Source organism: Mustela putorius, unplaced genomic scaffold (assembly GCF_011764305.1).
Source record: "Mustela putorius furo isolate JIRA1106 unplaced genomic scaffold, ASM1176430v1.1 tig00000551_pilon_pilon_pilon, whole genome shotgun sequence".
Lineage (NCBI taxonomy): Eukaryota > Metazoa > Chordata > Mammalia > Carnivora > Mustelidae > Mustela > Mustela putorius.
In genome coordinates this window covers 801,556-824,199 of record NW_025421412.1, presented here as the reverse complement: position 1 = coordinate 824,199, position 22,644 = coordinate 801,556, and the positions used below count along the sequence as shown (strand labels likewise).

At 60.0% G+C, this 22,644-nt stretch overlaps 1 protein-coding gene across 1 annotated transcript; it reads right to left on the bottom strand.

Moving 5' to 3' along the window:
* Positions 1 to 2,914: 2,914 nt before the first annotated feature.
* Positions 2,915 to 22,428, bottom strand: PCID2 (PCI domain containing 2). The gene is made up of 14 exons (XM_045081263.1): positions 22,188 to 22,428; positions 16,657 to 16,746; positions 15,099 to 15,172; positions 13,447 to 13,512; positions 12,500 to 12,541; positions 11,509 to 11,563; positions 9,343 to 9,446; positions 7,220 to 7,295; positions 6,664 to 6,805; positions 5,555 to 5,655; positions 4,678 to 4,751; positions 4,455 to 4,580; positions 3,572 to 3,695; positions 2,915 to 3,405 (listed from the first exon to the last, which is right to left on the bottom strand). The coding sequence occupies exons 1-14, from the start codon at positions 22,221 to 22,223 to the stop codon at positions 3,316 to 3,318; spliced, it is 1,200 nt and encodes a 399-aa protein (XP_044937198.1). The 5' UTR covers positions 22,224 to 22,428; the 3' UTR covers positions 2,915 to 3,315.
* Between the last annotated feature and the right edge of the window lie 216 nt (positions 22,429 to 22,644).

The window sequence follows — 22,644 nt, the reverse complement described above, 5'->3', positions numbered from 1 at the left end:
GCCCTTCTGTCTGCACCCTGACGGCCAGTCCTCGGCCACACGGCCGCCCTCAGCACCAGGCACCCAGCTGGAAATCAGGGGCTCCTGTCCCTCGTCCGCCCCTCGGCCCCCAGCGCTGGTCTCGGACCTGCGAGGCGGCTCCCTGCCGTCCTTTGCCTCCGTCTGGAACGCTCCCCCTTGCCGTCCTCTGGCTCCCAAGCTGGCGCCGACCCACCTTCATGCCCTTGCTGGCCCTGCCACGGCGCTTCTAGTTCTGGTGTCCGGCGGACGGCTTCTCTGCAGCTCCCGGACATGCGCCCTGTCTGGAGCCCTGGTTCGCTGTGCGTGGTGACTGGTGAGGTCCTGGCCCCACGACTGGCCGCCCCGGACGGTCTGGCTTCCTGGTCGACTCCCAGCACCCGGCCAGACGCTGGTGTGGAGAGGGGGCTCTGCAGGTACGTGCCAGCTGGCCAGCTTCCTGTCCCACCACGCCTCCCCATGCACACAAGGCTTTAGCCAAACTGGCTACTTCCCCGACTAGCTCTGTGGCAGAGCGCAAACCCGTCCTCGGCCTGCGGAGCCCAGGACAGCCGGGAAGCTCCTGCCCAGAGGGCCTGCTTCTCCAAGGCCCCGCAGCCGCGCCACAGCCACACAGACCCGAAACCCTAGGGCAATACCGCCTAGAGCGAGGCTCCCGAGCACGAGGGGGGCAGGCTGCGGGCCTTACACAGGCTGTGCCCAGGACAGCCTCCCACCGGGTCTGGGAGCCGCTGGTGCACGGCTGCGCCTCTCCGCTCTGCTCCCGAAGCTGCCCAGAGACCCTCGGCGGGCCGGCGGCATCGTGGTGCCTCCAGCTCCAAACAGGAACAGCGGCTTCTCCCAAGGACAGCGGAGAGCACAGAACCACAGGTGCCGTCCTTGGGAGGACACGGCTCAGGCGGGCAGAGCCAGGAGCGTCGTGCAGCCCCAGACCGGCCCTCCTGTGGAGCGCACCACATGGGCCCCGTGAGCAAAGGGCCGGGAATTCCACGGACATCAGGTGCCGGCCGACCTCCGCTCCCCCACCTGTCCAGAGGGGGGGCTGGGGCAGCTGCAGGTCCCCCACTCTACCTGCACTTGCACTGCCGGGGACCATGGCCTGCGGGAGAGAGGACTGATTTAAGACATTAAAATGTTGACTGAGGGGCGCCTGGGTGGCTCAGTGGGTTAAGCCACTGCCTTCGGCTCAGGCCATGATCTCAGGGTCCTGGGATCGAGTCCCGCATTGGGCTCTCTGCTCAGCGGGGAGCCTGCTTCCCTCTCTCTCTCTCTCTGCCTGCCTCGCCATCTACTTGTGATTTCTGTCAAATAAATAAATAAAATCTTTAAAAATGTTGACTGAAATATTCTTTTGAGTGAAATACAGAGTTCAAACACAGTTCAGACTTTTGAGTGTTACGATTCATTTTTTCTTTAAACTTACGTAAGCAAACTCCGCACCCCACGTGGGGCTCGAACTCATACCCCCGAGAGCAAGTGTTGCACACCCCAGGCACCCCGAGTGTTACGATTCTCAGACACACCACGTTCGCTCACCGTTTCTGACAGTCCCGCCTCCCACCAGAATGAGACACGCGGGGCCAATCCGCCGACGTGCCGGCCCGCTTCCCGGAAGGACCCGGCAGAAACAACCGCGCTCACCCTGCGCAGGCGGCCGGGCGGGGCGGCGGGCGCATCTCGGTCCCAGCAGGCAGGCTGCGGAGTTTCAGACTGCCGTGAAGTCGGGACCCGGCCCGCGAGGGCGGCAGAGCGCGAGCCAGGAAGGGGCAGCCCTGGGCTCACGCGGGGAGCACGCGGCCCCACTCCCATGGCAAGTCCGGCTCCAGACAGACCCCGGGGGCCGCCGGTGTGGCCTGCAGCCGTGAGCCCTGCCCGTGAACCACAGCCCCGCCCTCCTCTCTTGCGGAACTTACTGGCAGGGTTCAAGACACCAGTCCCATACAGCTCAAGAACAGGGGACCATCACCAGGGCCAGACCGCCTCCCATCACGCAGAGGTGAGGCCCGCTCCCCCACAGAGCAGCCACAGGGCCCAGGGCTCTGTGTTCACACCCCCGAAGCGCGCCACCAAACACACTGGCCAAGACCAAACAGAGGCGCGGAACCGAGGTCTGTCTCCTCCGCAGCAGTAACAGTCAACTGCGCACTCCTGGGGGCGCTGCTCACGGCTCCGAGGAGCACCCGTGGCCGTGGGAATCCCAGTGCACACCAGGCTGTGGAGTGTCCTTGGGCAGCAGCACCAGCTCACCCTCCCTCATGCGGAAAACACGCGGTGACTCTGCCTGCCCGGTGGCCACGCTGGCCATGCTGCTCCGGCAGCTGGCCAGGGAGCGGTGGTTCCAGAGGCCGAAAGCCCGGAGGCCAGAAATCCACGGCACAGGCCCTACACATGCCCTCCAGGGCGTGGACGTCCCTCAGCTGGAGTCTGGACGTGCCGGGGGCAGAGATGACACTGTGTACGATGCAGGAGGTGGGCTGGTCCCTTCGGGACACTTGCTCTGGAAACCTGCTCCAGGCTGTGAGGAGGCGGAAGCTGCGGCAGGTGAGGCCTCCCTGGACTGGAGTGGGGAGCCCAAGCTCGGGGTCACCTCCCCGCGAGCCCTGAGCACAGCATAGACGCGCGAGCACATGCGGATGCCAGCGTCCTGCCAGCGTGCCCGGGGATGGCCTGTTGGGAAGCACCACCAAGCGGAGCTCAGCCCGCACGGGGCAGGAACCCACGGCCCAGAGCAGCTTCTCTGCACCCGGGAGGAGCGGCTCCCAGCCCTGACGAGGCTGCGAGGCCGGACCAGCCCAGGGCGCTTCCTTCTTCAGTAAGTTCTGCACAAACAGGGAAACGCACGTGCTCTGAGAAAACTGGAAACCGTCGAAGTAAATTCATTTTGAAAGAAGCAGCCTCAAGTGAAACATTTTAATTCTGTAAAACATTCTGATTTAACATATAAAAATGCTGTATGTTAAGACAAAATAAAGAATATGCCAACTTTATAAACTCACGGTGACGTTTTATAGAGAAAGTTACAACAAAGGCTGACAAAGACACCTTTACAACTGGTGAGCCCGAGAGCCCCTCACAGACGCATCCCCCGCTCCAGAGGGAACGGCCGCGCCCCCGTTTTCTCCAGAGGCAGCTCGGGCTGTCCGCAGGCCCTCACGGAGGTTTCAAGGCATCGTGTGCAGCCAGCGAGCCCCGGAGAGCACGGCCGCAGACAACACCGTGGTGGCCCGGGACAGAGTCCACACACAAGGATACAGCCAGACGAGACCCGGCTTGCCTGTCCTCGGGCCGCGTGCCCCGTCAACACACTGTGGACAGCGGAGGGAACGGGTTCTGCTTGCTAACGACCAGCTTCTGGTGCTGGTGTGATATGTAGCCTTTGATGTGGCCCTGGGGAGAGAGGGGCCAGGGTCACGACAAACGTGCCGGCGCACCCCCACCTGGGCCCCGCACGTCGGCGGTCTGCCCCAAACGTGACAGACGAACACCGTGGCTTTCAGGCCCCTACAGGAGAGGCTCCAGAGGCAGCCCCGCCGGCCGGGGAGGGGCCTCTCACCATGTAGATCAGGTTGGCCAGGATGCACTGGACCTCGTCGATGTCCACGTCCTCCACCTGCATGAACTTCAAGGCGACCAGGAAGGCGTCCAAAGACAACTGGTGTGTTCTGAGCAGCAGGTACCTGGGAGGGACAAGAACAGGGCCACCGGGTTGCGGACAGGACGCGAGCACTCTGAAGGCCGAGACAGTGTCCTGAGTCACAAGGGAGAACAGGACCGCAGTGTGGATGTGTCTACCCCCGCCCACATTCATCTCAGAGTCCAAGACCCTAACCCTACCCCCAGTCCGACATCCCTGCGATCAGGACGCCCCTTGCCACGAGCCGCACCCTGTGGATCTGAGGATGTGTGGCCCTCGCTGTTCTGGACACACTGCCCACGGCTGGGAAAGGGGCGATGCAGAATTCAACTTTCTTTTTCTTTTTCTTTTTTTTGTCAGAGCGAGCGAGCACAGGCAGGCAGAGGCAGAGGGAGAAGCAGGCTCCCCGCCGAGCAGAGAGCCCGATGTGGGGCTCGATCCCAGGACCCTGAGATCATGACCTGAGCTGAAGGCAGAGGCTTAACTTACTGAGCTACCTGGGCACCCCAGAATTCAACTTTCTGACAAACAGGGGAGTGGACCGGCTGAGTCGATAAGAATCAAGGAGACAGCCCCTGTCCTACTCGTGGGGACAGAACGCGGGACACCTGAGGCCAGCGCGCATGCCCGTGGGGTGGTCGGTGCGTGGAGGTCTGACTGCACAAGCTTGAGGCAGGGCTGGGGCCTCATCCACACGGGCGCAGACGCCAGCTCGGGGGGGGGGCGGTCATCGACCTTCCCGGTGCGGCGGGTGAGTCGCCCCGAGAACTCAGACACACTGAGGAGGAAGCACTCGGCTTACACTTTCTTGAAAAGATTCCTGTAGGTGATGATCTTCAGCTTCTCAAGGATGAGGAAGATGCCGCAGCGGATGAAGAAGGTCTCGTGCTTCGTCAGCGCCTCGTTCAGCAGCAGGAGGTTGCCTTCGCTGCGTGGGGAGAGACGCGCACGCGCTCAGGAACGCAGAGCCCAGGACGAGCCCTCACGCGACACGTGGGAGGCGTCTGGCGAAAAGGCCACGATACCTGACGGCTTTGGTCACTTCGGCGAACTGCATGAGACGGTACTTCCTCAACAGCTCGATGGTCGGCATGTGACCCTGAGACAGAGCGCCCGCTACCCAGCGTAAGAGCCTTTCGCTTGGAACAGGAAAACCGGCCACAAAACCCCCATCGAGGAGTCACGTCTTAAAAACCTATTTCTTCGGAAGCAGCTAAGACAACGTGGGTCTGGCAGCCAGAGCCCCGGGGGCACCCGGCCCCGAGGCCCTCACGCCCTCACGGCTCGTCTCCAAGGGCAAGCGTTGGCAGGAGGCGGGCCGGTTAAGGGCCGGGAACTCGGAAACGTCGTCCCGAAAGATCGGCTGAGCCAGACACCGGCCACTTCTGGGAAGCAGGGTCGGGTGCCGGGAGGGGGCACCGCCTGTGACTTCTCCGTGACAAGGGGCCCTGCGCCGTACGGGTTCGGGCCGCACGTGTGTACAGCTTAGGTAATTTTTAAAAAATTTTAAGTGGGAGCAAAGAAAGCTCTCTCACTTTGAGGCAATTTCAGTCAACTAACTGGCTGGTTGCTTGTCATTTCCAGTATTAAATTCCCTCTGGGGACTAGATGAGATAGCCTGACCTACGCACAGGCTGGCAAGACATGTTTCTTTCTCGTTTAATCCGTTTTTACTAATTCAGAGCTTTAGGAGCAAAAGAGCACGCACTATGTCATCTCACACACGCCAGTCTTCTGAGGCAGATGCTCTGAGGAGAAAGTGCCTATCGCGGGGCTGGGCGGTTCGGGCCACCCCCGAGCAGCTCCCCGTCTGCTTCTGGGTGTGCTTGCGCGGTGACCACGCACCACCTGGGGGCCCTGCGGGGAGCACTGGGGCCGAGGGAGCGGCGTGAAGTCACTCACCAGCAGCATTTTGACCGGAAGCAAATATATCAGAATCATCCTCTTGTTCTTCTGACTCGCACGGTGGCAGTGCTCGAAGGCGAAGGAGAGGTACTCCTCGGCTGCGGACACAAGGCAGGCCGCGCGCTCACCCCCGCCCGCACTGCGTCCCGCCGACGCACCCGGCACCCGCGGTCTCAGGAACCATCCACTCCCACGGGAGCGGCCGGTCCTTCTCGCTGGGCCGCTGTGCTAGATACTCAAAAATCCGACTCAAGGAATCTTCGGAGGAAAAACATTATCAACACCTTCAGAATCCTCAAAAGAACTTGAAGGCTTCTATTCTCAGACTCCCTGTTTTAAGGGGAAACAGAAAAGGACAAGAGAACCGCCGAGGATGGCCTTGTTCAGAAGCCGCGGGGCTCTCAGAACCTCCGTGGAGGAAAGGAAGTTGGTCAGCACGAGCCCAGGGAGGAGAGACCCAGGCCCGCCCCGCAGCCGCGCGGCCACCCCCGCTGTGCAGCGCTCACGGCTGGAAGACACGGAGAGGGAAGCCGTTCCAGGCCCGGGCCTCACGTGTGCACAGCAGCTTTACACGTGGGACGAGGCTTTACAAAGTCTGGTCCGCGGACGGCAGGGGAAACCATATAGAACCACCGCGGCTTGCGTTCTCCTCGACACGTCAGCACAGACACGCCCAGGGCCGTGGTTTCTGGAAAGCGCCGCTCGGTCGGGCAGTGCCCGAGCCCCATGCTGCGCGGCGACCCTCCGCCCTGGCGGACCCTGGGGTGTCTGACGCAGACGCTGGTGGCGCAGCCGTGGGCTCCCCGTCCCGGATGCCGGGCCCCCACGAAGGCACAGCACCAAGGACCATCACGCCCGCTCCAGAGAACGGTAGTGCCGAGTCACCTCCCACGAGCACGTTGCCGCGGTAACCACGACCCCGGCCGGGATGCCAGAGGCCCAGCATGGGTCTTCTTGCACTTTGGACAAACAGGACCGCACACACGCGGGACAGCGGGACGGCACCCCGGTCGCCCCCTTCCGGCCTGCCAAGAGCCCATGAGAGCTCTCAGATGCGGCTCCAGTCCCAGGGTCTTAAGAACGGGCAGCAGCGACCGCCAACTCACCTTGCTTGAAGTCACTGTCGAACATGGCCTTGCGCCCGACGTAGTACCTGAACGTCACCCTCTGCGCCGTGCTGTAGTCGTCCTTGAGGTTTGAGCTGTCGATGGCGCGGATGAGCGGCCGGCACAGGTGCAGCTTGTTGATCTGCAGCGGCCCCCGCGGCGGCTCAGCGACACGGGACGGGCCGTTTCCCGAGAGACACGTGAGCACGCGCCGCGCCACGAGGACCTCCTGACCCGTCCGCCCGTGCCCGCCCGCCGCCACCTGCTCTGTACCAGTCGTACAGCGACACCCCCCACAGGGCGACACCCCCCACGGGACAGTCCAGGCCCCCCAGTGGGCACCGGCTTGGGACGCTGGCGCCAGGCTCTCCCCGGGAGGTGCAGCTCCCCTTGCGGGACCACGCACACACCCTCGCGACAGTCCCTGCCCCTCGCAGGCGCTCAGCCCTTGGCTCGAGGCGGCCAGGTGAGGGTCTCGACCCGGCGAGGCCATGGAGGCCAGCCCGGAGAGGGCACCCGGGGAGACAGGCAGGAGGAAGGGGCCCCGCAGCCCCACCTTGAAGTAGATCTTGAACAGCTGGTTCACCAGGAACAGCATGCCCCACTTCTTGGAGTCCTCGATGCCGGCCCGCCTGTGGGGAGCGGCTTCTTCCAGTTACGCGGGAAATGAGCGTTTTAGGGGACACACACACACACACACACACACACCCGCCCAGACAGAACCAACACCGTGAGCCAGAAGCCCACGGCTCGGGTCGCGCCTGTGAAACCGAACCAGCCGAGAGCAGAGGCCCGACCGCAGTGACGACACCGCGGAGCACACTCTCGGGGGGACGTGCGCTTGCTGACGTGGGGACAAGATCACCCGCGGAAACTCACGACAACGCGGAGCGGGGCCGAGCGCACATGCCACCAGCGGGAGACTGGAACCGTGTTGACGGCCCGCCCGGGAGGGGCACGGCGTGGTGACCCCGTCCTCAGCCTCGGCAGGGGTCGCACACGAGCACACACTTGTCCAAACACAGTCAAGGTCCGCGTGAATCAGTGCGGTAAGTTTTACCTCAAACTACAGAGGGGAAGCTGCGGCGCTGAGGGGAGCCGCTGGCGGACGCGTCACCCTCTGGGGCACCGAGAAGACAGAAACCTGCTCGACGCACAGAAGGAACGACGCGTGGACGGACGGCAGGCGGCACGCACAGTAAATGCCGACGGTGCACAGGGCAGGGGCGCACGTGTCCCTGTGAAAGTCTGTCTGCACGCCACACGCCCGAGGGTCCCCATGACGCGACGTTGGAAACAGCACACAGCGGAGTCTGCCGCGTATCCGCTCCTGGCCATGGCTCTTCTCGGGCACAGCCCGCACACCCTCACGCGGGGCCGGGAGCGGGGGCCAAGGCAGGCCACCCACACACTCGAAATCCCAGCACACAGGAAACACACACGTCGGTACGGAACCACAGGCTGCTCGCTAGTCAGGACACTGAAATCTGTCCTCCGGCTGTCCCTAAGGTCCTCCCACAGCAGAACACTCGGGGTAAGCCTGCAATCAGCGTTTAGAACCGCAGTCCCGTTCCGTGACGGATGCTCCTAGAGGACTCTTGTCACTCACTAGCGCTGTGACCTCCAATCCACACCGAGACAACAGAAAACACACAAACACTAACACCGGAGACCGAACTCTGCTGGAAACACTCAGGAGGCAACCCCGAGGGGTCTCTCTGAGGCCCTGCCTGCTGCTCTGCAAAGCCAGGGTGCCCACCCCCACCCGCCGCAGCCCAGGGGTGCTGGGCGGGAAGGGCGGCCCACTGCGGTTCTCACTCGCAGCTCCTCGCTGGCTGAGGGTGCCGAGCGTCTGCTGGCGGGTCTACCTTCTCTGGGGGAATGTCTGTCCAGGCTGTGCCCCACGTAAGCTGGACGGCGTGTCTCCATGCATTCTGGACACAGGTTATCGTCCGCTACGCTGTGGGCAAGCGTTCTCCCCATTCATTGGTTGTTTTCCCCTCGCTGGACACGCTTTAAAACACGAGTTTCTACTTTGGTAAGTCTGGTTTATCTATTCTTCCTTAGGTCACTGTGTTTTGGGTGTCACGTCGAGAAAGCCAGTTAGCCCACGACACACATGTACGGCTTGGAAGGGGGACACAGGGTCCCAGCATCCACGGCGGGCCACTCAGTCTAACACTCGCGCGTCTGGCGTCTCCGAGACAGAATGCGGACGAAACGGAGGGAAGAACGGACGTAAAATCGCCCTTGGAGGACCTAACAAAACAGCGCAGAGATCGAGCCGCTCTAGCTCAGGGCAGGACGGGGTCCCATGGCGGGAGACACGGTGAGACAACGGCGTGGCCAGAGGTGAGAGCGTGAGCCACACCGGGGGCACGCGCCGCCGCCGGAAAAGCAGTCTGTCTGGAACCCTCCATCTCGCACACAGGAGGAAGAGCCGGTCAGCACGGCGGGAGAACGGCGCGTCCGCAGAGCCGCCCGCGGCACAAGCCGCCAGAGCACGTTCCCAGATCACGGGGCTCGGGCCAGACGGCGCCGGAGCCAGAGTCTCCAGAAACGCCGAGCCGGCACACGCCGCACGCGGCCTCTCCCTCAGCTCGCGGACACAGCCGCCGGCCAGCGAAGCCCGTGCGAACGACCGCGGTGCGCGCGGGGGGAGCCCGGAGCCGTACTCACGTGTCGCTGGCGCAGACGCGGAAGCAGCTCATGAGCAGCTCGGCCGCCTTCTCCAGCATGTCCCCGACCTTGCTCTTCCCCTTCTTCACCAGCTGCTGGTCCGCCTGACGGACGACAGACACCGTTAACTTCCTCTCGACTCCCTGGTGGGAAGGACGCGGCCGCCGCGAGGAGCAAAGCTGGCGACCCCCCGGGCTGAAGCCCCGGCTTCGGGGAGCCCCTCCGGCCGGTGCTACTGCGCTGAAAAACGGGAGACCAGCCGCGATCCGACCCGCACACAAATCGACCGTCGTCAACCGCACCCGCCAGGAGGCCAGCCCGTCGCCAGGTCTGGGGCGCGGGGCCCTGCGCCACTCCCGGAGCCCCTCCTGACGGCCTCACGTCCTGCCCTACAGCCGGTCCACACCCCGGACACACACTTCCCACACGCACCGCGGGCCTCCCAGGGCCTGGCGACCCGCTGGCTCCCGCCCACCACCCAACACGGGCCCTCCGAGCACGGTCCACGAGCCCTCGGGAGCCGTCGACACACGTGCAGGTGACCTGCGCGGTCAAAACTACTTCCCGGCCCCGCCGACCGCCGGTATTGGTCTCTTCACGGCAGCATCGGCCCGCACCGACAACGCGAGCATGGCGGCTGGTGACCGTGCAGGGCCTTTCCAGCAACACCAAAGTGCAGCGGCAACACTGTCCACGACGTCACCCCGTGCAGCCCTGCAGCCAACCCCTAAGTTCCCTTCAAACTGCCCTGACGACACAGGAAATACGGAGTCTCGGTTCCTGGACAGAAACTACCTAACGCTCCTTGTGACGAAATGACAGCGCGGTTCCCTGCAGGAGGGCGCGCAGGAGGCCGCTGGCGCGGCCGGCGAGTGCGGAACCGGCGACTGACGGAAGAGCCGGCGGGCCAGGCGAGGGCATCTGCAGAGCCGTGTGCTGGACGGTGAATGAAATATTCCCGCCCGTCCCAAGCACACAACTGACAAAAAAATGTTGATGTCCCGACATAAAAAGCTCACTATTTTAGATGAGTATTTTTTTTTAAATCCCAGTTAAAAATGTTTAGTGAGGTAGATACACAGACGTATGATCAAAGTTCTGTGGAGCCTCGATAATCTGTGTTTAGGTTGTATTTCTTGGTTCTAGACGTTTCCATCACAGTTCCTTAGGTCTTCCATTCTCTGTGAGATCATCTGTGTTTTCATTTGTTTCAAGCGTGTTCATGACCCTCCCTGAGGCTTGTTTCTGGTGGCCAGGGTGCCCGCTGGTCAGGGAATGCCACCATCCGGTGTTTGGGGATCATCTCTCCTCATGGGCTGAGACTCTGTGAGTGACAGTCGGGCTTGAGGTCACGTGGACCCTGGTCATCTCACATCAGCAGCAGACACCGAGGCAGTGGGGAGCTGCTGCCGGCTGGGCTGGTCTGGCTCCCCGAGGGCCTTGCTGGAGGGCTGGGGACCGGCAGCTGCGGGGCTGCGGCAGAGGTCTGTCCTCTTGGGCTGCCCGCCCCTCCTGCTCTCCCTGGGGCCTCTTCGTCTCTGCCTGTCCGTCTTTCTGGATCTTCCGGGATCCTCTTGGACCCCGTGCAGGACGGGAGGCAGGAAGGAGATGCAGGAGACCCACCCCCTGCTGCTCTGCAAGCCGTGCTGGCCTCAGAATTCCACCGGGATGGGAAGGAGAACGGTACCCTCTCCACCTTGTTCAGAACGGAAAATTGTAGTTTGTAAAACCAAAAAGCCATGTTAGCTCAGTACTGCTGCTCCAAAGCCTACTTACGCTGACCCCCAAGGGCAAACCCACCCGTAAGACCCCGTCTTGACCTCCTCACAGCAGCGAGATGCCCGGCCGCCCCTGGCACCCACGGCGGGGGGAGTCTTCAAGACGGGGCCGGCTCTATCTCAGCAGTGGAGGAGAGTGTGGAGCTGCTGGCGCGACTGCCTTGCCCCCGGGGACACACACAGGAAAACTCCCTCTATGCCCACAACGTGAAAACCCACCAACCCGGACAGAAGCATTAGTCCGGTCCAGCGACCTCCTGCCCTTGCACGCTACACCAGGTACGTGCTGACCCACACCCTAACCCGCAAAACTGAAGAATGACATGAAATTGAACAACAGACAGAAGCGGAGTTTGAGTTTTAAAACAGTGACAAGAACTGAACTTACGTTGTTGGCAAACACCCGGAGGTCAAGCGCGACAGCATACATGACAGGCAGGGCCCTGCGGGGCAGAAAAGCACGTGGGAAGAGGCCATTAGGTCCGAGGGCCCATTCCCGACACCCGCCGCTCCTGTCCACCCACAGGGGGCCACCATGCCTCTGGGAATCTGGCGGCGGCTGCTGCCTTCCTCACCTCCTGTCAGGGCAGGCTGCGGCCCGTCCGGACCAACACAGACACTGGGGTGCTCCTCACCCACTGCCCTGGACCCCCGCCCAGAGGCTGAGATCCTGGTGCATGCGGGGTCCTCAGCCCCAGACGGCACCGCTTCACACGGAGCACCTTCCCTGTCCCTTCAACCACTCTCCAAGCAGCCCCATTAAAGCATGAGGTCAGTTAAGACCTTCTAATGGGACCCAGAAATCCTAACAGACGGAATGTCATGAAAGGATTTTTTTTTTTAATTTAGCTGGAACTGGTTTTACGTGAGAGAAGTCTTCACTTAAAGAAGGTATGTGATTTTTTCAGTAAAAGGTATTCGCGAGCCTTGTTACTTTCGTGGACACGCGCCTTCAGCATTTACCTACGGTTAAGGGTCGTCACACTAGCACTTTGTCAAGGACGTGGAATAACCCGCCCCCGCGCTCCCTCCGGTCACGGAGCTGTGCTCACCCACCCTTTTATCCGAGTTAAAATCAGAAGTCAGTTCCGAATTGACAACTGACAAAGCTTTCGGGGTCTGGAAGGTCTGAGACAAAGACAAGGCCCCACATTTACGGGAAACCTGCAAACTGCCAGGGCGCAGCTAACATGTCCGCTGACCCTGGCCACGCCACCACCCACGCTGGCACGAGCCTCCGTCGACACGGGACGTTAAATATCCACACGGAAAACACAACACATTTATTTAAGGTTTTAAAAAGCTTCTGCTGAAAGAAAAAAAACCCAAAAAAACCAAACCTGCCGTTTGCCAGTTCCGTTACGTCCGTCCGTACTCACCAGTTTTCTTCTTTGTGGGCTTGAAACGCGCGCAGGAACGACGTGCTGCGTTAAGGAAGCCACCGCGCACGGAATCTAAGGCGGCGCTATGACAGTACGAGACATGAAGGATTCTACATTTTAAGTTTAAATGATTACATATCACAGAACCAAGTCCTGGAAGAAATGACCTACAAGCTGCAAATACCTGAACGTCATTAGGTGTTAAGACAATAAGTGTATTCACTTTCACCTGCTCTCCGAAGTAAGACATTATTGTTAACACCGTCTTGACTGACGACTTCAAACCTTTCTTTGGGTTCTCCTAAATCTAGATAATCACATATCTAATAGGCTTTAGGTTCTGCAATATAAAGTTTTATTTCCTTGATTACGGAATTCTTAAATTCCAAGGAAACTAAGCTAGTTACTAACCAACTCTCTCCTTTGTATGTTTAAAGAAAGTTAAAAAACAAGCAAACTAAAAATCCAGACATCAACATTTCACTGACTGAGGCCTTAACTAGAAGATACGACTTAAATGACTGAAATCAGACACTGGCTGGCTGAAGGTCTTCCGCGACCACACCTCAGGGATGGTGTGCGGCGTCCACTCCTGACCTCCAGGCCTGGAGTATGCCGTTCTCATATTTTGCCAAAGGGACTAACTAGGTCCTGTGGCTATACTTAATACTTTAAAGGAAACATGACGATTTACAGAAAGGCAAGTAAAACCCTTAACTGTCACCCGCGTTCTTTGTCCTTGTACTGATAACTAGATGACAGTCTTAAGGCCCAGGATACATTTAAGCACCTGAGAGAAATAAACAGAGAAACGAGTTTCTCTCCCAAAGTTACTTCCAATTCCTTTCTAGTTAAAGGTATGAATGAAAGTGGCCCAATGTCTCCAGAACTTAAACCGCAAATATAACTGAGATATATAAATACAACCCAAACGACAAAGATATTGCACGATGACAGTCTGGCATTTATACGCCTCGATGAAATCGTGGTTCCCCACTGCGTAGGTGCATCTGCGAAGGCAACGTCCCAGGGTGAGGACACAGACAGCAGGACCCGCAAGTGAGCCCCACGTGCCCCCCCTCCCCTGACCCGGGGTGCGCCATCGTGCTGCTCCTCCTGCCCCAGGCCACGGGAACCGGGAGGAGGAAAAGCAGCAGACTGGTGAGATTTGAACTGAAAGGGGCTGGGGCAGGAGAAAACCCATGTGACGCTCTGGGGCCTGGCAGCAGGTTCTCAGCGCCAGGCCCTGGTCATGGCAGAGCACGGCCCTCTGGCTTCTGTTTGGCACATCTAGAGCCTCAACACACACCGCACAGAGCCAGGAAAGAGCGGGCGGCCTCAATCTACCAGGAGCCCAGCGGCACCCCGACTTCTCTGGAAAACAAAGCCCTGTGGGTGCACGGGCAGGAGGGCGGCCCAATGTCTCATGCTTCGGGACAGCCAGCCGGCTTTGTCCAGCCCACCCTCCAAAAGGGAACACAGCAGACACAAGATGTCACTGCAAAGCTAGTATTCCGTGTGCTCTGCCCAGTGCTCGTCCCGTCCGCGTCAAGGCAAAGAGGTGAAAACACAGGCATCGTGGAAAACACGTCAGTGGTGAGCCACCACCCTCCCCGCCCCGGAACACAGGACTGCTATGCCGCCAACCTGAGGAGCGTGATATAATTACACAAGATCGCAAGACCACTATTTATGTTTTAAAACCTACGTGATCTTTGAAATGAAAGAAAGTTTATTAAAAATTTCAAGTGCTTTAGGGATGTCTGGGTGGCTCAGACAGTTGAGCGTCTGCCTTTGATCCCAGGGTCCTGGGATGGAGTCCCCTGTGTTGGGCTCCCTGCTCAGTGGGGAGTCTGCTTCTCCCTCTGCCCCGTGTGTACTCTCTCTGCCAAAAAAATAAAATCTTTAAAAAAAATGTAAAGTACTTTAAGCTTCAGAAAATTTTCATAGGCTTTAGCAAAGTGAAATTAAAAATACACTTTTCTTAAAATAAGATGAAATGAGAGAGGGAGACAAACCGTAAGAGATTCTTAACTCCAGGAAACAAACTGAGGGTTGTTGGAGGGGTGGGGGGTGCGGGATGGGGTGACTGGGGGCCGGGCAGTGAGGGGGGCGCGGGATGCGGTGAGCACTGGGTGTTATGTGAGGCTGATGAGTCACCGGCCCCTTCCTCGGAAACTAACATTGTGCCGTATGTTAACAAAACCGAATTTAAAAAAATAGTACCAACCTCCCCCCAAAAACAAACGCACTTTTCTTCTCAAAGCAAACCATCCATTGTTTCAAGTCTAAGATGGTATGTGTGTGTGTTGTTAGTTTTTATTTATTTTAGAAAGAAAGTGTGTTCGTGTGAGTGGGGACAGGCAGAAAGGGAGGGAGGGGGACCTCAAGCAGACGCCGGCCTGACCGCAGAGCCCGCCGCGGGGCTCGATTTCATGACCCTGAGATCCTGACCTGAGCCAAAACCAAGAGTCAGAGACTCAAATGACTGAGCCACCCAGGTGTCCCTAAGCCCAAGACGAGGTCCAGTGAAATCCCTCAATGACTCAGCAATTTCCAGATTAGCTTTTTCTTCCTCCCTGGGGCGGGGGGTTACCTTAAATGAGCAGCAAACATTTCGTCATAAGGGGGTTCCAAAACCTGCTGACACTTCTCTTCTGGAGAGGCCATCTAAATGGTAAGTAGAAAAATGACAAAAATAAAATTAAAAGGCAGCCAAAGAAGGCATGGTGCAGAGACTGAACCGCGGCTGTCTCCAAAGAGCGAAGCGGGCAGCGGGCACGGCCCTTACAGTGAAGGGAGCAGCGGGCACACTGGCCCTTGTGCTCTCACGCACGTGTCGCCCACGGCCTGTGACATGGCAGCGGGCACTCCACAAACACACCAGCCGTGCCCACCGCAGTCCAACAGATACTCAGGGCACTTCTGTGGAGACTGCCATGTCTAGCAGACGGCCAGGGAAGACGTGTGGTGAAGCGGCTCCTGGGTGCTGCCAGGTGGGGAAGGCGGCGGGAGTGAGAGTCCCCTCCTCACCTCCTGGGGACAGAGCCACTGGCTCTGCGCTCTAGGCCAGGCTAGCCGACATTCATTTCCAAGGTCCTCTTCCCTCTCGATGGCCAGATTTGGGGTCAGACAAGAGCCACGGGGGTCACGCAGCACAGAGAACGGAAGGGGTCCGCGAGGCCGACGCGTGCGTGAACGCGGCAAGGGAGCGGCAGCAGCGAAGCCCCCCGTCCCACCATCCCCGGCGGTGCAGCCAAGGCAGACCACGGCCAGCAGTGAGTGGAAAGCGGCCTCGAGGGGCACGGGGACGGGCCTCGGATCACAAAGGGTGACCCGAGATCTGCCCATGGTGGAGGCACAGGCCGCCGGCCGAGGAGCGTCTGGCCAGCGGGCCCCTTAGAGCAATGGTTTTCAACACTGTCACACAGGACGGCCACCGGGGAACGCTCCACGTTAAGAGCTGCTTCTACTCCACAAACTGGCTGCTCTGGTCGGCGGTGCGGCCTGTACACTGAGCCAATACACGGAGCTCCTACGTCTTTCAGAAGGAAAAGTGCCCCCAGGTCCACAGTCCAGGATTCCAGTGGGAACGAAGGAGGAAAGGGGACTTCCCAAAAGGCCAAGAACACTTTCTACGGGAGACGGGGCTGGCATGGCATTTATCTGTTAAATCAAGGACGCTTACAGTTTAGAGCAGGGTTTGGCAAACGCTTTCTGCAAAAGGCCAGATGGTAAACACCACTGGCTCTGCAGGCATAGATGTCTGCCAACCCAGGCGGCTAGGTGTCCGTGGCACAGACAGCACAGGAACGAGCAGACGTGAACCTGCCCCATGAATGATTTACCTCTAACAGGACACCTCGGTGGGCTTTGGGGACAGACAGGCCTGGGCACAGCCTGGTCCCGTGTGCTGGAGGACCTTGGATGACCTTGCTACACTCCGCATGTCTCTGAGGCTCAGAGGGTCGCGTAGGAGCTGACCGCAGAGCACGGGCCGCACACCTCAGCCTGTGTGTGCTCAGAAAAGGGACTGGAATTCCAAACACCGACAATGAACTTAAAATTTCAACAGGCAGCAGTATTCACCTCCTCCTGACTCGAACTCCGAGCTTTGCTTCAGACGCGCCCATGAGCGCGGCCTATCTGCTCACCTGAAGCCGTGGGTTGGCGACGTGAGGGTGCCTGAAGGACACCAGCTCTGCACAGGACGCCCCGTCCCTGCTGTCGATGGCTTCGTAGACCTGGAACATTTGAAAAGAGGTAAGTGGAGTGGAAAACAAAGCGCCTTGCCCCCGCAGAACAACACGTCAGACGCCTCAAAAATCCATCCTCCCAGGGTGCCTGGGGGGCCTAGTCGGCTAAGCCTCTGCCTTCGGCTCAGGTCATGATGCCGGGGTCCTGGGATGGAGCCCCACATCGGGCTCCCTGCTTGGCAGGGAGCCCGCTTCTTGCTCTCCTGCTTCCCCTGCTTGTGCTCTTTCTCTCACTGTCTCTGTCGAATAAAGAAATAAAATCTTAAAAGAAAAAAAAAAAGGAAAAAGGAAGAGAAAATCCATCTTCCTGATTCTGGAGGAGCCAGAGCAACAACATGGAGCGAGCTGGGCTCTTGGCAGCAGCCAACAGGGCAATGTTCCAAAATGACCTGTTTCAGAGGCCAAGAGACAGGTGACAGCGTCAGAAACAGCCAACAGGCAGGATAAGCCACTGCTTATTAACGGAGGCCTGTCATTTTAGTTTTACTCAGTCGTAGGAACACTTGAAAATTCATCTATAAAACTTATGGGGGAAAAAAGTACTTAAAAGCCACTTTCTGCTCCTCAGCGGCAACGGGGGAGGCAGCAGCTGAACAAATGGTGTCGTGGTCGCACCCCGGGTCACCTGGCTGCCGCGAGCAGGAGACAGCCCCACTGGTGAAGGTGTGCCAGTGTCCTCAAGGTGCTTATTGTTAAGCAAAAATAAACACACACACACACACACACACACACAAAACCCAAAACAAAACAAACAGACAAACCCAAAGTCCCAACTTGATCTGCGGGGACAGAGCAACTGCAGACAGCACGTGAGCCTGGGTAGAGACGCCGGCCCTGGGCCCGTGCGGTGCGGCTGGGGGCCGGGGGCTCTTCCACATCTCTGTCCCGGCAGCCTGTGCTGCGGCACACCTCTGGAGTTACAAAACCTAACGAGGTGTGAAGATTTTATTCACCAAACGAGAACACAGAAATCCGAACGGGCAAGGAAGCGTGATCCAGCGGCACTGGGATCGCATCCGTCTGAGGCCCACAGGAGGCTCTGGGCCAGGATGACACGGAGAAGGGGCGGACGGCACACCCGGGCCAGGCGCTCCCCTCACCTCTCAGCCACAAGGAGCTGTAGGTCACGGCCCACAACAGAGAGCGACTGGAGCTCCCCCAACACCGCCGGCGGCAAGCGGCTGGGTCGGCCCGCGCCTGCGCTCCCCCCAGCCCGGTAACCCTACGTGGGGCAAACGCAGCCACAGAAACTGCTCCAGCTCCCGGGTGCTCCGAGCACTCACAGGATCAGACGGCTGCTCATCACCTCGTGCCTCCTGGCATAAGCTGGCGGACGGAGGCCGCAGGGAGGGAAGCCACCTACCCTTGGAGCTTGCCAGTTTCTCTTTTAAAGTGATCCCTACACCCACCATAAGGCTTGAACTCAGAACCCCGGCATCCGGAGTCGAACACCCCACCAACTGAGCCTGGTGGGTGCCCCCAGAACATGTAACTGCTTAAACAGACGGACGGAGTCTGCTTCCCCGTCTCGCTCTGCTCCCCACCAGCTCATGCTCGTGTGTCCTCAAGCAGTTTTTAAAAATGCTTAAAAAAATACATTGACCAGCTCCATCTGCTAACAAGGCCTTGAAGTAATGCCCCCTCCCCAGCCCCCAGCAGGGGCAACGAGCATAGCCAGCACCAGATTCATTTCCGAAACGCCACTCCCACAAGGAGCAGCGAGAGCTCCCTGGAGAAAGGACTGGTCCGGTGCTGGGACAGGACGAGCCTATGAGCTCGGCCCGGGTACTACCGTGCGGGAAAGCAAAGCAGATCTCAGAAAAGGACACAGACGTGTCAAAAGGCCCCAGAAACCAGTCTGAAGGAGCTCTCAGCGGCCAAATCTGGGATAAATTGAGCTTCGAAAAAAATAAGAGTAACCTTGTATTGGTTCTGGATTATAACTTGGCACTAACAATAATTAACAACAATCTATGATTCTTTTAAAAAGAAGCACAGGTGGGGCGCTGGGTGGTTCAGTGGGTTAAAGCCTCTGCCTTCGGCTGAGGTCAAGATCCCAGGGTCCTGGGATCGAGCCCCACATTGGGCTCTCTGCTCACCAGGGAGCCTGCTTCCTCCTCTCTCTCTGCCTGCCTCTCTGCCTACTTGTGATCTCTCTCTGTCAGATAAATAAAATCTTTAAAAAAAAAAAGCAGCACGGGGAAAAGCATTTTTAACAGATGAAATAGCAACTAACACACGGAGTGAGAGCCACCGCCTGGCGAACACGCACCCAATAACCCAGCTGGGAAGACCACGGACGAAAGCACTTCTGAAAGGGTGTGGGGCGGGATGTTCACGGGCTCTCAGTCGCGAAGCCATACGACAGGAGAAGGGTCCTGGGCGCTGGAGTGGCAGGTAGGGGCATCAGGGCGAGCTTCCTGACGCTGCAAGAGGCCTACACTGGCCCGGTTCGCCCAAACTGACTTCCGGGACTCAACGGTGGACGGGGGCACAGCCACGAGTCCACTGCCTGGGACATTTTAGAAACGTCAAATGTCACGGTCTAAATCCACTCCCGGAAACTGGCTGGAGGACTCTTCCGGATGCGAGACTGACCAGCAAGACCACCTGGCTCGGAGTGTGAGCGGATCAGACCTACAGGTGACAGTGTAAGCCGGCCGGACCCACAGGTGACAGAGAGCTTGGGACAGCACCGTGGCAGAGGCGAAGTCTGAGTGCACCAGCCGAGGACACTGATGCTACGGCTTTCGGCTATGCTGAGGGCCCCCCAGCTGGAGAGCACAAGAGCCTCAGTCCCACGAGCAGGGCCTCGGGGGCAGCGACCTCCTTCCACACGGCTCAAGGGAGAGGGAAGGACACAGAAACACGGCGCCAGGTGAGGGTGTCCATGTCTCAAATGTTCTCCTTCCAACTTTTCTGTAGTTTGGAAATTTTCACAATGAAACGTTGGAGGAAAATCACAATTTTATTTTATTTTTTAAGATTTTATTTATTTATTTGACAGACAGAGATCACAAGCAGGCAGAGAGGCAGGCAGAGAGAGAGGAGGAAGCAGGCTCCCTGCTGAGCAGAGAGCCCGATGCGGGACTCGATCCCAGGACCCTGAGATCATGACCTGAGCCGAAGGCAGTGGCTTAACCCACTGAGCCACCCAGGCGCCCCGGAAAATCACAATTTTAAATGTGGTTTATTAAAAGTAACGTGCCGTCGGAGGTAAGAGTTCGGAGAATGCACAAGAGAACGAGGTGAAGGCACGAACAGCGCAGCGCAGCGCAGCGCCCGGGGAGACCGGAGCAGAGCAGCTCCGGCTGTGCGGCAGCCCGGTGGACCCCGACCGGCAGGTCTGGCCTGGCCTTTCCACGGCAGAGCGCTACAGGTGCATCTCCGCCTCCTTATGAGTTTCTCAGTAACGTTTCCTTTTCTCTAGCCTCCTCAGTTGTAAGAACAGAGTGCAGAACACAGCACAAGGAGCAAGTTAAGTGACCGTTTATGTCATCAGTCAACAGTGCGCTCCCAGTTAAGTTTTTGGTGAGCCGAAAGTTATGTACATTTTCAGCGGCACGGGGTGTCAGCGCCCCCAACCCCCACATCGTTCAAGGGCCGACAGAACATGCAAACTAATCTCTTCCTCAACGTAATTTCTAAAAGCAGAATACTTGGGGAAATGTTAATTCAACCCGTCCTCTCCACACAGAGACAAAACCGGAGGCGTGCTGAAGCGCCGAGCATGGACATCCCGGCCTCTGCCAGCCATTAGGGAGGGCCGCCCTCCTTGGGCCTCTCAAACTGGTTCTGGCCCCACAAGGCTCTGACTGCTAGCCCCTTCACTTGGGCCACTGTTCAGGCTGTTTGTAACTTTGAGAAATGAAGCAGTGCCCTCCCCCCATCCCTAACCCCAAGTAAAAAGCAGGCTTGCTCACCTACTACTAAATATGTTGATTCCCCAAATGCTGGGTTTCTCTCTTGAATGCAGGTACAGGCACCCTTGTGGGCCCACTGGATCCAAGGGAACTAGCAGGCTGACCCCTCCAGGCCAGCTGCACTGAGCTGAGCTACAGACCCTTGGTCTCTGACCCAGGAATGCATGCGTTCTGCCTGCATCCAAGAAACAAGAGAACTCAGAAATTTAAGGGGAGAGTAAAACCAAACCCCTTCCCTGGCGGCTACGGGGACGTGATCACAGAGAACGGCAATGAAGCACCTACAACGTGTCCACAGGAAGCTGCTGGCTGAGGGGCTGTGACGTGTGGAAGAAGGAATGTGCCCCAACCGAGAGGCCCCTGTGACAACGCCGTGCACTCCGGAAGGTCCTGACGAGGGCAGGACGCGGTGGCTGAGATTTAGGCTAACAGAGGCAATGAGCTCCATGTGCAGGGCATGTGTAAGGCCTGAACTCCTGGCTGAAGGGAGCGGAAAGCCACTGAACCTTCCCTGTAAGACGGGCTTGCGGCGGACCCAGCTCCTACACGCGCTAACGACGAGCTCCGGGGCGCGGCCGCGGCCGGTTCTCAGTGAGAGTTCAACAAGCCCTAGTGGTCACTCCTCCGCCACCGACTGCTTCGTCCAACAGGGCTCCTCTGAGAACACAGGAGCCAGGCGGCAGAGGTGTAGCCCGGGCCGAGCCGACGCGGACAGCCCGCAGCCGCTCCCCATGGCGTATACGGGACACTCCGGGCTGCCCCGAGGGAAACACACAGTGGACTGACAGGCCACAGTCCTGTTTCCCGCACGAGATCTGACAGACGGCGCCGGGCCGTCGGAGTCGCCATCAGTCGGCCGTGCTCCCGGAGAGGCGACGGAGCTGCTCTACCACGTCCCGGCTCCAGGGCTGACCCACGCAGGGCGCCGGCTCTGTGTCAGAGCTCCGGGCACCGTGGAGCGGGCCGCGGCTGCTGACCTGCCTCCTGCCTGCCCGGGGGGCCGTCCCAGGGGCGGGCGGCCTCCGTCCCGTCCGTGACACCCGCGGCGCCACGGACGCTGCCAGGAATCACCGGTGCGTCCTGGAGCTGACGGAGCAGGACCCGGACGGACACGGCGAACGGTGCGCGCTCGGACGCACGTCCCGGGAACGGCCCGCGGGTTCCGCCCACGGCGCTGATCGCGGGCGGCCCCGGCCGAGGCCCCGCGGCGGGCGTGAAGGACCCGCAGGTCGCGCGGAGGCTCCGCGCCCGGACGACACCGCGAAGCCCCCCGCCGGCGCCGAACGACGGGGCTCGGGACCGCGGCGGAGCTCGGGGCGCGCGGGAGCCGGGCCGCCCCGACGACCGTCCCGCTCGCGCGGCTCAGGGGCCCGCGGGCCGAAGGACGTTCCTCGCGGGCGCCCGGCCCGTCGGACCGTGTCCAGCCGCCGCCCGCAGCCCCGCAGCCCCGCAGCGGCCCCCGCGCCCCCGCGCCGGCGCCGCCGCCGCCGCCGCCCGCGCCGCTACCTGCTGCAGGTACTGGTTGATGGTGATGTGCGCCATGGCCGCTCCCTCCGCCGGAAGTGGGCGGGGCCGCGCGTCCGGCCGCGGCGGCCGCACTTCCGGCTCGAGGTCCGTCCCTTCCCGCGTGCCTCCCGCCCCGCCTTCCCCGCACGCGGGTTCCGGGCGGAAGGAGCGCGCCGGAGCGTGCGCGCGGGGCCGGCATGGCGGCGCGCCCGGGCTGAGCACGGCCGGGCCCTGCGCTGCGACTCGCCGCCGCCCCTCCGCGGGGACGCCCCGTTCGCGCCTCTCGGGAGCTCGGCTCGCCCTTCGCCCCGACCCCCGACCGGGCCGGCGCCGCGCCGCCGCCGCCCCCAGCTCGACCGTTGCCGGCGCCCCTCGCAGCGCGGCGGCCCGGGGCGGCGTCGGGGTCGGGCCGGGGCCGGGGGCGCGCCGGGCCGGCGGGGCGGCGGTTGGGCGGCCG